Source organism: Pseudorca crassidens, chromosome 3 (genome assembly GCF_039906515.1).
Source record: "Pseudorca crassidens isolate mPseCra1 chromosome 3, mPseCra1.hap1, whole genome shotgun sequence".
In the NCBI taxonomy this organism is placed as follows: Eukaryota; Metazoa; Chordata; class Mammalia; order Artiodactyla; family Delphinidae; genus Pseudorca; species Pseudorca crassidens.
This window is the reverse complement of record NC_090298.1, coordinates 114,253,117-114,266,687: the sequence shown is the minus strand read 5'-3', so window position 1 is coordinate 114,266,687 and position 13,571 is coordinate 114,253,117. Positions and strand designations below refer to the sequence as shown.

General features: G+C 47.9%; 1 protein-coding gene across 4 annotated transcripts in view; it reads left to right on the top strand.

The window, feature by feature from the left end:
* The window catches only part of SPOCK1 (SPARC (osteonectin), cwcv and kazal like domains proteoglycan 1), a 557,294-nt gene that overhangs the window by 461,424 nt on the left and 82,299 nt on the right, over positions 1-13,571 (top strand). For all 4 annotated transcript variants that reach the window (XM_067731822.1, XM_067731821.1, XM_067731823.1 and 1 more), the window contains one exon: positions 2,727-2,841. In XM_067731822.1, the coding sequence (XP_067587923.1) occupies positions 2,727-2,841 (115 nt within the window). The remainder of the gene's footprint in view (positions 1-2,726; positions 2,842-13,571) is intronic.

Sequence of the window (13,571 nt, the reverse complement as noted above, 5' to 3'; positions counted from 1 at the left end):
GTTCAGAGCTGCAGAGTGAACAGGGACCCCATCCTCCTGCCTTTATCATTCATCAGCTATTGACTGCACACCTACTGTGTGCCAGGGCTATATGTGTATCATGTCATGCCAGGGATAAGACCGCGACTAAGACTTTTCCCTGCCATTAAGTACTTTAGGGTCTAGACGGAAGTCACCTTTTGCTAAAAAGTATGCTGTGGTAGCAAGGGATCCCCAAACATCAGTGGCTTGTGACAGCAAGCATCAGTTCCTTGTTCATGTTGCATGCTGGCTGTGGGTTCGCTTCAGCTCTGTTCCGTGTCCTCTGCCGTCTGGGTCCCAGGCAGAAGGAGCGGCCCTTATGGGACATGTGCCATTTCCATAACAGAGGGAAAAAGCAAGAGGGGAAAACCAAGCAGTGGGTTTTCAAATGTCACACAAACCTGGCTTGGATCATTCCTACTAACCATCTGCTGGCCAGAGCGAGTCATGTGGTCAAGACTGCTGTCACCCCAGAGGGGACATCAGATCTCATGACACACGGCCCTGAGCAGAGTGTAGATTCCTCTTCCGGGGAGGCCAGAGAACGTTTGGGAAGAGGATTACTGTCTATCACAGATACGAGCAGGCAATTGCAGTCACAGTATGATAAGGCTTTAGAGCAAGTCTGTGTACTAATTTTGACTTCATAAAATAAGTTGACATGTAAAAAACAAAGTGTATTTCCCCCTCTAAATTAGCTTTAGGGAGTCTGTTGAGAAAATAGTATGAGAATCACTAGCCTGAACCTGAGGATTGTTCCAGAGAGCTAGCGCGGGGGGGGGGGGGGGGGGGGGTGCGGGGCGGGGCCAGTAGCAGTAGTCTCCCCTCTAGCCCCGGGCACGTGCACACAGGCTGTCCTAGTTGAAAAGAAGCTTCTTACACTGGGGACCCACCTGCCGCCTTCCAGCGTTCTCCCTGGTGCATCTTCTGTCCATTTGGACCATCTGCAGGTATGGCCCATACCTGGGGTCTCTTTTGTGCTGCATCCCTACATACACACATATCCCTCCTCTCCTCATCGTCACATCCACGTGGTCACACATTTTTTGTTTCCTCACTACGTCCGTCAATCGACGTTGGCGGTCTGGGCCGTGGCTTCCTTTCATACGGCCCCCAGCACGCCTGCCTCCACACTGGGCCACACCAGACACCCAGCAGTGTGCACAAAAGGGAGTTTTGCATCAAGAGGAAGCCAGCTCCCCGTTGGCTCATCTGCCGTGCTCTCTCTGCAAGGGTCGCAGGCGACTGCGTGGCCAACGGTAGGAATTACACGAGTGACTCCAGCATGTGTAGGTTGAAAGCCCGCTCTCCCTATGCTCGGGGTGTAATCAGTGTGGGGACTGAATACCCCGTCGTCTCACAAGGAGCCGGGTTTCATCTGCACTCATGTGTTGCTTTGCAAATGCTGGCGGCCTTTTCAAAGGCATGCATTTGTGCTTTCCGAGGGCAAGGACCATATCTCCCCTTTTCTTCCCTTTGAAAGGTTCCGCGTGGCACCTGATAAGAGCTGCACGCACTGTGGGTGCTCCGTCCCTTCTGCCCGTCTCCCCTTCCTTTGAACCTTCAGCAGATACCAGTGTGGTTCTGGGCCCGTGGGCCTTTGCAGAAGCCTGATTGATTGCACACAGGCCTTGATCTAGAGAATTTTGCAGGTCAAAAAGGGAGGGAACTCTCAGACAACTCCGACCCAGGCCAGTAGCCCAGCCGCATAATTAGCCACACGCGGAGTCCAGTGCAGGCCATCTGTTCTCTCAGTCCCTCCACATGACAGACACAGTGATGGGGACGGTTAAGTGCTTGGCCCTGGAGTCGGTCAGAGGGGGTTTGGAATCCTGGATTGTGCATGTCCTGAGCTTTCACAAGTTATTTAGCCTCTGAGTCTCCATTTCTTATTCCATAATGTAGTAATAATAAAATGCTGTTAATCGTTGTGGTCTTTTGCATCTGTAAAGAACCTCCTTCTCTCCTGCTTGGGTTCCGAATCAGTTGAGACTTAAGGGTAAAGAACTGGAGACAGCGGCCAAAATATGAAGGGGTTGACAGGACGTTGTATGGCTTTGGGGCTTCTAATTTTGAATCCTAGGATTCAGTGGACGTTTCCACCCAGTCCCAGGCTACTTAGACAACCACAGGCATCCTCTGGGGGGAAAGACTGTGTCAAGCTTGGGTTTTGGATGGTTGAGGCCAAAGCATGCACCCCTCGCTTGCTCCCGGGGAAAGGGCTGGGCCTCACACACCATCCACACTTACTACGTAGATTGTTACCCTTCCTCCCCAGGAAGAGGGTGAGCGGGTGAGCAGCTGAGCGTGACTAGGAGGGCTACACTGGCAGAGCCTCCCTAGTGGGGGTAAGGGAACGAGTTGGAGCAGCCTTTTGTCTTTGTGGACCCTCTGGGACTCCACAGATGTTAAGTTTCATCCTGATACTTGCATAAACAATGACGGTTGAGTTTACCACTTACTAAACTAAGCCTCCCTGTGCAGTGTTTTTAGATGTTGTTCTGTGCATCTGGGGAAACATAGAAGGCCATTTCTTAGTTAGCATCCTGTAATTCAGACCTTTAACAGAGATGAACTCCTCTTCTCTCTGTCTTTGCTTCTGTGAGCCTAACTGTGGTTAGAAGGGCACTGGCGGTCTCCTAAGGAAGCGGGGGAGGGGTCTACATGACAGTATTCTTAAGGCTTGTTCTGTCTGTCTTTTGCAGTGCAAGTTGGAGTTCCATGCTTGTTCTACTGGCAAAAGTCTCACCACCCTCTGCGACGGGCCCTGTCCGTGTCTCCCGGAGCCCAAGCCACCAAAACACAAGGCAGAGAAGAATGGTGAGTGGGCATCGCAGGACACCCCCCGAAGGGGGGCCGTGTGGTCAGGGCGGCCTGACATGGCCAAGGTCCTCCCTCCCCAGATGCCAGGAACCTGGCCCTAAGCCCTTAACAGAGGCATTCTAGCTCGGGCTGGGGAGACCGTTACGCTCGGCAAGTACCCTAGTCGTTTAGGGACGCCAAACTGAACCGCCTTCAGCTGCCATTAAATAGAAAAAGAAGAGCTGAGAGTCTTTGAAAATAATTCTGTTAGACCAAGATATGCACTAGGTTCTTCCAGAGGTCAAATTGGCTATGGTGTAGGAAGGGCAGGATTTCAGCGTTAAGACCAGGCCTGCCCTGGGGTGCGCCTTGGACATCCTTGAACTCTAATCTCTAAATCCTTTGAAAGGCCAGAGTTCAAAACATAGAGTGCAGAGATGTCACGATGATGGACAGTATCCCCGTGCAAAAGCAGTTCTCTACTAATATGTTCTGCCTCTGCCTGGCATGCGACACAGAGCCAGGGGGTAGATGGAAGAAGAAGAACTCCGCAGGCGCTGCGGTTTCTCTTCCATGGCCGACAGGGGCGGCAGAGGTCGGGCTTATCTGGATGTTTTCATGATGGGGAAAGTAATGTTGGCCTACTGGTCTCAGCCCCCTACAAGCCTTCCGTAATGAGACCCAAGATAGAAGTTTGCGTTGGCCTTCTGTGGAGCTGGACTTTCTCAGCTGTAGGGGGCTGTCCCATGGAAAATGTTGGACATCGGTGTGTGAGTGTGTGTGTGTGCGTGCGTGCACACGCGTGTCTTCTAAAGCCTGCAGGTATTTGCGATGGAGGAGAATGAATAGGGTGTAAGTGTTCATCCACTTACCTCTTCCTAAGCTGTTTTGTCTTTTCCAAGGCACATAGATGGAGATGTTCAAGTGTAAATTTGTTCATGGTGATTGCTGGAATGTTGTGTTGAACTTTGGGAGGTTTAACCCAGGATGTGGAAGGACATTGTAAACTGTAAAGCACTGGGGTCACAAATAATCTCCATAGATTACTCTTGGTTACCAGAAAGCTGATCTCATTGCATTTTGGACTGATCATCTATATAACTCTAGGAAGAAATGTTAACTAGGGACTTCCCTGGTGGTGCAGTGGTTAAGAATCCGCCTGCCAATGCAGGGGACACGGGGTTGAGCCCTGGTCCAGGAGGATCCCACATGCCGTGGAGCAACTAAGCCCGTGCGCCACAACTACTGAGCCTGCACTGTAGAGCCCACGAGCCACAACTACTGAAGCCTGTGCACCTAGAGCCCGTGCTCTGCAACAAGAGAAGCCACCGCAATGAGAAGCCCATGCACCGCAACGAAGAATAGCCCCCACTCGCCACAACTAGAGAAAGCCTGTGCACAGCAACAAAGACCCAACACAGCCAAAAAAATAAAAATTAATTAATTAATTTTTTTAAAAGAAGAAATGTTAACTAATCTACACAAGCCTCCTTGTACTTTGGTCAGAAAACCTAAAGCCGTGCTGTGGTAAGCAACTACAAAGCTCACGAAATTAACTTCTGTCTGGAGATTTCTTTTTTTGCGGTACGCAGGGCTCTCACTGTTGCAGCCTCTCCCGTTGCGGAGCACAGGCTCCGGATGTGCAGGCTCAGTGGCCATGGCTCACGGGCCCAGCCGCTCCGCGGCATGTGGGAACTTCCTGGACCGGGGCACGAACCCGTGTCCCCTGCATCGGCAGGCGGACTCTCAACCACTGCGCCACCAGGGAAGCCCTGGAGATTTCTTAAGAATCTTCTTAGGAAGTCTCAATAGCCTCTCTTATTCCAAGTATATTCTTTACTGCTTTCATTTAGTCTTCTATTCTGAGACAAGGAAACCAATCCAAGAAAGCCATTTCTACCATTTTGCCTGTAGTTTTCTGGGAGGGCTTCATGGTTCTTTAAACAAAGTACAACCCTTGTTTCTTCATGGTGGGTTTGTCACATCTGATTAAATGAGATTCACTCTCAAATATGACTCTCCAGGTATGGCCTTGGCTGTACCATCTATTTGTTCAGTTACTTACTGGTGAAAACTAGAACAAATTCTTATCGAGCCTGTGCAAGAGTAACTACATTGGCATTGAAAGTAAAAAGACTCAGAAAAAAAGTGTCGTTCCAGAATTCTGAGAGGTTAGTGAGAACAAGATTGCCACTTGAAAGGGTTTCATTTCCAAATGTTTGTAAGAGCACAGACCACTAAGTTAGTAGTGAGAGATAGGTCAGGAAGAAAGCAAAGACTTCATTATATGCCTATCAGAAATGAGAACAATAAAAAAGAATACCAGCAATATTCTCAAACCAGTGATCAAAATTATGTTTCCGTCATTAGTTCCTGCAGTCCTGTCTAATTATTTTTTGTTCCACTGGCTCTTGGGTCAACTGTCTGCTTTTATGAAGTCATCAGAGTCCTGGAACTCCACACTCTGTCTCTGGTATCATCTGGCAATTATCTAAGAAATATCACCTTGGAAGCCTGTAACAAGGCATCTGTTATTTAAAGTATCCATCAAACTTGGTACACTTCTTTCCATGAGGCTCTGAGATCGTCCTTTTTCGTTAAAGACCCAATTTCTGCTGTGACGTAAAGCAAATATTTTACATAAGCATGAGGGGAAGCAGGAACTACCTGTTGGTGATAAGACTGAATGTAGTTCATTTATTACATATCCAACAACATCCTAATGAAGGAGAGTATAATCCTCTCTCAGGATAGGATGCTTCACTATTTAATACGGATTTGATCAGTGTTTCCCTGGGGGATAAGGGCATATTACGGGCAGTGAGGGCACTGATAGATCCCTAGGGTCATTATGTGAAATGAAACTTTTAAATGAGGAACATTTTACCTGGACAGAATCAGTCAAGGGAAGGCTGACTTTTTCCTTTAATTTGACGATTGTTTCCACGCAGCTCTCGCGATAGTTTGCGCCAGGCAGTGAGCGCTGCACTGAGGTTGTGGCAGTTGGGGTGAGGAGGGGATGGATACGCAAGAGGGGTTGGAGGTGAAATGAAGGGCAGCTTTCATCTGGCCACTTGGCTGTTGGGTGAAAGGCGGAGGAGGAGTGCCCACCAGTCCACACCCCCTTACCTGGCAGCCGCCCCTCTCTGAAGCTGCGGTGGGAGTGGCGTCTACGGGCAGACGCCATCCATGAGACACACCGTGGCTCTGAACGGTATCCGGAGCCGGCTTGTGTCTGTGCCTATTACAGAAATGACATTTGACAGTCTCACAGATGCAGATGTGTCAAAAATGTGACATTACTGTTGTTGATGATGACATTTTACCTTCAACCTTACCTCTATTTTGAACCGTGGTTCCTTCTGGTTAATACAAACATTAGTGAAGTCATTTCCAGGTCAATTCTGTCAAGTCGGGATTATATCTAAATTCTAGGAAGTAGGGGTGGGATGAGGGCTTATGAGCTACCATATTGGTGTCAGGTGGCTCCTGGTGTGTCTCTTTCTTTGGAATCTACCTCTGTGGGGCTTTGCAGTTTTTAATTAGTTGTCCAGCAATGTTTCATCCTGAGTGCAGCCAAGGAGAGATGTTTAAGATCCTGCCCGTGACCTCTGCTCACTCATACCGAGTCCTCTTTCTTTTTTTTTTTTTTAAATCTTTTTTTTTTTAATTTATTTATTTTTGGCTGCATTGGGTCTTCGTTGCTGCATGCGGACTTTCTCTAGCTGCGGCTCTAGGTGCATGGGCTTCAGTAGTTGTGGCACACGGGCTCAGTAGTTGTGGCTCTTGGGCTCTAGAGCACAGGCTCAGTAGTTGTGGCGCATAGGCTTAGCTGCTCCGTGGCATGTGGGATCCTCCCAGACCAGGGCTGGAACCCATGTCCCCCGCATTGGCAGGCGGATTCCCAACCACTGTGCCACCAGGGAAGTCCCCCGAGTCCTCTTTCTTCTAAGCCTACTCTTCTGAGTTTACTCATCCTCTCACTGCCCCTCCTTGGCCCCCTTCAGGGCCACACATAACTTCTGTGACCTTCTGGTGTCAAGAAAGACTGCGTTGAGTTTGCTCTCTCAAGCCGTCTGTCCTTGGATCTGCCCAGCAGCCATTTCTCTTGCACGCAGAGGACATCTTTGTGAGACTTACCTCAAAATGGGCTTCATATTGGTAGAAAGACACAGGTCCTCTTTGCTGCGGGACCTCCAGCTGTCTGGGGTTTCAGGAGTGCCTCTTCCTGCCCAGGCCCCAGAGCTGAGTTTGGAGACCCAAAAGCTGTGGTGAGCAGAACGTTGCCTAGGGACTCACCGGCCTCTGCCTGTTCGCCTTCCTTTTGTAGCCCCAACTGTGATCAGTACTGGATGTGAGTGTCCAAGGTGTGTGAGGCCAGGGTCTAACTAGCTCTCTTTCTGATCTCACTCTGCTTCTTCCAGCCTTTGGCCATTTGAGTTACAGCAAACCCGGTTCTTGGAAATCAAAAGTCTCTTGTCTCAGCTTTGGTTTTGAGATCATTTTTAGGAAGTCAGAGACAAATGGTTGATTTTTTGTGTGTGTTCTCTTTGTTTTTCTCTGGCATCTCTCCTTTGTTGTGGCCCCTGGGGAGATGGTGGAGGGTGGAGTCATCCTTTAATACCTCTGAGTATTTCCTCTCACACCTCTCAGTTACTCATGACCTTGGGCAAGTTACTGAATTGCTTTCTCTCTCATCTCTGTGATACCAGACCATCCTCAAGAGTATAGCCTAATGATTGTCCAAAGGAAGGGGAAAATTAAAAAGAAGGAGATTGAGTCTGGGGGAGAATGGATACATGTGTATGTATGGCTGAGTCACTTTGCTTTGCACCTGAAACTATTACATTGTTAATTGGCTATACTCCAGTATAAAATAAAAAGTTTTTTAAAAAAAAAAGAGGGAGACTGAGGTCTACACATTAAGCCTGGGTTTCTGTACCTTTTCTAAGAGTCTCCTAGGAAAGGTCCCTCCCCAGTTTCTCTTGGTATTTTCCAGTACCCAAGAGCCAGCCCAGTTAGGAAGTCACCTCTCACATCTACTGTTAACCCTTTGGTTCTGGGTTTTGCTGCTGCTTTTTCTTCAGTCCTCAGTAAAGAATATGAGGAATGTCTGAAGCACTTGTTTCTTGATTTCTTTACAGTGGTTGAAATTTTAGGGGTAAAATAGAGGGCTGTTAGGGTCTTGAAGATACATTTTTAAACTAGCCCGCCCCATACCTGCTGCTCTCCCCACCCTGACTCCCCTCCCCTCCGCTCGTTCAGAGACAGACCTCTCCCCTTGGCCTGCGCTCAGCAGCCTTGCTCCCTCTGAAGGAGGGACTCGGAGCTCCCTCCTGGCTGAGGTGAAAACTCTGTAGTTGTAGGGTATCAGGTCAGGAAAGATCTCCCCTGTCTTCCTCCATACCACGCACGAGGGGACCCTTGTGTTCCTCGAAGGCGCCTCGGGTTTCCCCACGGGGACCAGGGGAAGGCCGAGTGGGTCGGGCCTCCGACCTCCCCTAGAGTGGCTCCACCTTTATGCTTTACCACCTCTGATCACATCTGTAGGAAAGGAGTTTGGCACCAGGGAGCCACTGTTCAGTTCCCATTTACCCCAAGAGAAAACTGGAGGTCTGTGGAGAGAAGGCATCTCTCCTCAGGTCAGACAGTGGGCAGGTGTGGGGCAGGGTCAGAGCCTGGGCCTCTCGACGCCTGGGCTAGTGCCCTTGTCCCCCGTGTGTACTCCCTTAGGTCACAGCCAGCCAGGTCCTCCGCCTAAAGATGGTCGAGGGTCTGGAGCTGAGTTGGGTGGGAGTTAGATTTATTTCTCCGGGGTCTGACGTCGCTTGCCTGGATCCTGAAGTGTGAACCATCAGGCAGCGAGTGTCCCTGTGTTCCCACGAGCAGCAGTGTTTGGAAGGCATCCTGCAGTCTCTCCCGCCCGCTCCTCCTCCGCTTTGGAGGAGAGAGCAGAGCGAACAGCACTGTCTCTAAGGCCAGCTCCTTCTTTGCTTCTGTTGTCACAGGTTAGCTTTTGGAGGAGGGATGGGGGCCCAGCCAGTCGGCCTCAGGTGTTCTGGAGACAGCCAGCCGGCCGGCTGGTCAGCGTCCATGAAGCTGTAACTTCCTGGCCTGACTGTGCTGGGAGGTGGGGAAGTTCGTTCCACAGATCCTTCCCGCAGGGCATGCTAAAGAGGAAATAACGACTTCCCTCCAGCTGAGCTCTTGGGAACAGTAGAAAAATAGTCTTCAATGATTTTCTTTTCTCCAATGGTGATTTCAACCTGAGGGCTAGATTCTGGGGGAAAAAGTCCTGGGCTGACAGACGGTTGTCTAATTCCATTACTTATCACAAGTCGAGCTGGGGAAATGTGTTTAAACGGGAACAGGAGGTGGTGCCAAAGAGACGGGATGAAAAGTTCTTCCTCGCTGTGAGGTCTCAATGGAAAAATCCTAAAAGGGTCCTGCTGCAGAGGCTCCCAGCAAAATGAAGGTTTATCTTTGCAACCACAGAAAGAACATTTTTCTTTAATGCCTGTTGTGTGACAGGGTGAAGGCCTGGGGCTTGCAAACTTGCAATTTAAAAGCGGTTTATATTAACCTTTTCCATACCCGTTCAACTTCGCTCACTGATTATTCAGTACTACATTATGGTCAAAAATTAAACATGTAAAGGAACATTTCAGTTTTAGGGCCTTGTTAATAGAAATGTCATGAGCTTTAAAGAAAAAACAATTGGGGGTTAAATTAGCAACTGCATCCAAGAAGAAAAACGTATTTGTCAGGACTCTGGAGGTAAATGCCGACTTTGGCTTTGAACTCAGTCTTCTTCTGTGAGTTCAGCCCTGGGAAAGTAGACCACAGGTTCTCCTGGTCATTCTGAAGCTTCCTTGGTAGAAACTGATTGGAGAAAGCTAAAGGTGAAAAGAGAGAGAAGGGTAAACTGAGGGAGAGGGTGGCCAGGGTCATAGCTGGAGTCCAGAGAAGGAGATAGAGGTTGGTGTTAGAAATTAATGGCTTTGATAATTCACTCAGATGGCACTCTTCTCCTGCCCTTATTTTTTATTTATAAATTAATACCCATTCTTATATAAAATCCAAGTATTATGGAAAAAGTGTCTCATATTCCCAGTTCTATTAGCTTTCTGTTGCATATGCTTCCAATTATTTTTTGTAAACATATATTAATATACTTTTAAAACTGTACCCGTCCAAAATCAGGATCACATTCTACGATATTTTGCACCCTGCCTTTCTTGTGTGTCGTACGTACGTTTTCAATGGAGGGTCACATCTATCTGTCTGTCTGTCTCCTCTCTGCCCAAGCCCCCTGCCCCCACCTTGCCCTCTTTCTAGCCAACCTGCCAGCTCTGCTCCCTTGTACTCCAGACTTAAATATGTAATGACTGCTCCACATTTCTGTTTGGACGCCCATAGGCATGTCAAACTTAGCATGTCCAAAATGAAACTCCGGATCTCCCCCCAAATCTGTTCCTTCTTCCTGTAGTATTTGCCATCTTAATTAATGGCAGCTTCATATTTCAATCTGCTGAAGTAAAAGCAAACAAAAAAAACCCTTCTTCCTCTCATGTGCCACATTATAATCATCATCTGAGTCTACTTTCAAATAGATTTTCAAATATGAGCACTTCTTACCACCTCCACGGTTACCACCCTGGTGGTCCAAGACATCCTCATCTTTTATTTCAATAGCTTCCTAATTAATTTCCTGGCCCCTACATTCTCTTTCGAACATAGGAGTTAAACATTCTGTAAACTGTATGTCAGACTGTATAATTCCCTGTTCAGGACACTCCACTGACTTCCCATCTTGTTAAGAGGAAAAGAGAAAATCCTTTCAGTGACCTGCAAGGCCAAGCATGATCAAGGCCCGGATCAGGTCCCAGTGGGTTTCTCAAATGTGCCATCATATCCTGCCTCAGCCTGGACTGTCTTTCCAGACATCTGCATGGCTCCTTCCATCAGCCACCCTTCAATCTCTGCACAGACATGGCCTTCTCAGGAAACCCTCCCCGACACTTCCTATCTCTCTTTCCTCCTTTATTTGTCTCCATACCATTTATCACCTTCCAATATATTAGATAATTTGTTTACCTGTTCTGTTTGTTGTCTGACTTGCCCAACTAGAATGGAAGTTATATGAGGGCTTTCTGTTTGGATTTCCAACAGTTATTGGTCAAATGTTGAATGATTCTACCTCATTATTTTTAAAGCATTGTCCATGATACAGATTTACCATAGATTATAATGTTTAAAATGGCAAAAAAAAAATAAAAAAGATTTACTGTGACAAGAGATCATCTGTAGAAGGTGCTTAATACGTGTATTAAGCCCTTGGTGTATATGTTTAATTCTTCTAACAGCCAAAAAATGTCATCTGTAGTGCTGGTGAGAAAATTTGAGATTTGGAGCTTTTCGGCACCTTGCCTAAGGCCACCCAGCTAATAAATGAAAGAGCAGGGATTTGAAGTCTTTCCTAGAACGTGTGCTCTTATCCTCACGTTATACTGTGTTTTTAACCTAAATTGAATATCCACTGAAAGGGAAGACTTCCTTTGGACAAAGAAAACACACACGCGCGCGCACACACACACACACACACACACACACACACACACACACACACACATTTTAAACTAAATTTCCCTGTGCTTTCAGTGCTCAGAGAATGCACTCCGTCACTGATATCATAGCCCTCTCTGATGGGATTTTTCCAAGGTGTCCTCACTCATTTTCTCCTCTTTCTTTCTGTAACGCGCCTTGCTCTCTGAAGTTTATCAGAACCCTGGCATGAGCATGAGCTCACCGCTGCATAGTACGCTTTCCTGATAGCCACAAGTTTCCGACCTAGCTTCTTAAAGATAAAAATTCATTTGTAATCTGTCCTGAAGTCGACTGTTCTTTCATGGCCCTGCTATCTATTGCTGTGAGAAGAAAAGACAGCATCACAATACAAAATAAATTGAAATTATAATCGAAAGAGAGCAAGTGGCTACCCCGTCACCAAGCCAGCTGCTTAGTAAAATCTTGGTAGCTCTCGTCCTTCCTAGGGCCAAGGGTTGTAGTGGGCACCTGGGCCTTGGCAAAGGAAAGGGCAGCGCCTTCCTAGCAGGTGCAGTGAGAAGTAAATGAGCTCAATTTCAACTGTAGATGTAGAGTTCGAAAAATACAGCTGTGTCATCATCGTCATCATCATCTTGATCATGGTTCTCTGTTTAAAAACTCAAATGGCACTTAGACATAAAGGATGCAGGATGGCACTTTGACTATTGAACTTGAATGTATAATGACACCAGATAAAGCTCAGAATAAGCAGTTGTTTGAATATATGGTAATAGATATTCAGATCGCTCGGGAGCATAGCCACAGCGAAAACAGCGAGCCAGCTCTCTTCAGCCTGTGGAGACCAAAAGAGAAGAGAGATCTGAGAGACGCTTCCAAATCATGGTGGTGTCATGATGGCGAGATCTCGCGTTCCACTTCTAGTCCCGGGGCCCCTCTGTCCTGCTTGAAAAGAAGGAGCTTTGCAGGGAGAGACGGTAGATCTCCTTATACAGCGGAGGTTCTGCTTGTGTTTCTCATTATTTCAAGACCTAGAGTGAGCTAACAGAAGAAATACTTTCAGCACAATTTAGGGGCAGTTCCGAGAGGTGGAGGAGGCACCGTGACGTTGGGGCCGAGGCGATGATGAGGATGGTCATGGGTCCATAGAATGTAAAAATTGCTGCTTTCAGATTTCCCGGTGATGCAATAGCACGTCGTTTGGGGGGCAAGTCCTTCATATTTGACTAAACTTCACCACGTAGAAGGCTCTGTGTAAGGAACCAGGGCAGCTGTCCTGTTACATGTCCGCCTGGGAATCTCTAGAAGGCATTTGCATGGGCCTTTTCCCTCCCATCTCATCCTATGAAGTATCCATTTATTTTGGCATCCTTGGCCTGGTTATGCTTTGTCCAAGCTTGAGTCTTCTAAATGGCCCTTTCCATTACGTCATGTGTTGGAGGTGGGGTGTGGCTAACACCCCAGTGAGTCCTCTGTGTTCTACCCTAGCAGGGATGTTGAGTGTAGCTCCAGCTTCTAAAATCACCTAGGCAAGGGGCACTCACGCTATGAAACCAGATCTAGATAGATGAATGTCAAAGAGCAGAAAATTAGTGCTGACAGGGGGTTTGATCAGAATTGTGATCACGTACCAATGCACAAGGCCAAGTAATACTCCAAAAAAAAAAAAAGATTTTCAAAACATTACTTGAAACCAAGTTTTTTTTTTTTTTAAATAGCCCCTTAGGGTTTCCCCGGTGGCGCAGTGGTTGAGAGTCCGCCTGCCGATGCAGGGGACACGGGTTTGTGCCCCGGTCTGGGAAGATCCCACATGCCGCGGAGCGGCTGGGCCCGTGAGCCGTGGCCGCTGAGCCTGCGCGTCCGGAGCCTGTGCTCCGCAACGGGAGAGGCCACAACAGTGAGAGGCCCGCGTACCGCAAAAAAAAAAAAAAAATAGCCCCTTTTATGGGGGTTGCTAGTCCTATGGAACTGCTACCCTGAGGGGTATTACTGAGGCTGAAGAGGTCTAGATCCCTGTCCCTACATCCCTCCAGATCTTAGAACCTAGGAGACGCTGTCCCGAACTAGGCTAATCCTGTGGGGCGTTCAGAGCTTCACGTCAGTAGCTTGGAGAGAGTAGAATCATGCGCCTTTATTCCTTTAGCCTGATCTGCATCTGGATCCCAGTCTGTGACTCGATTCCT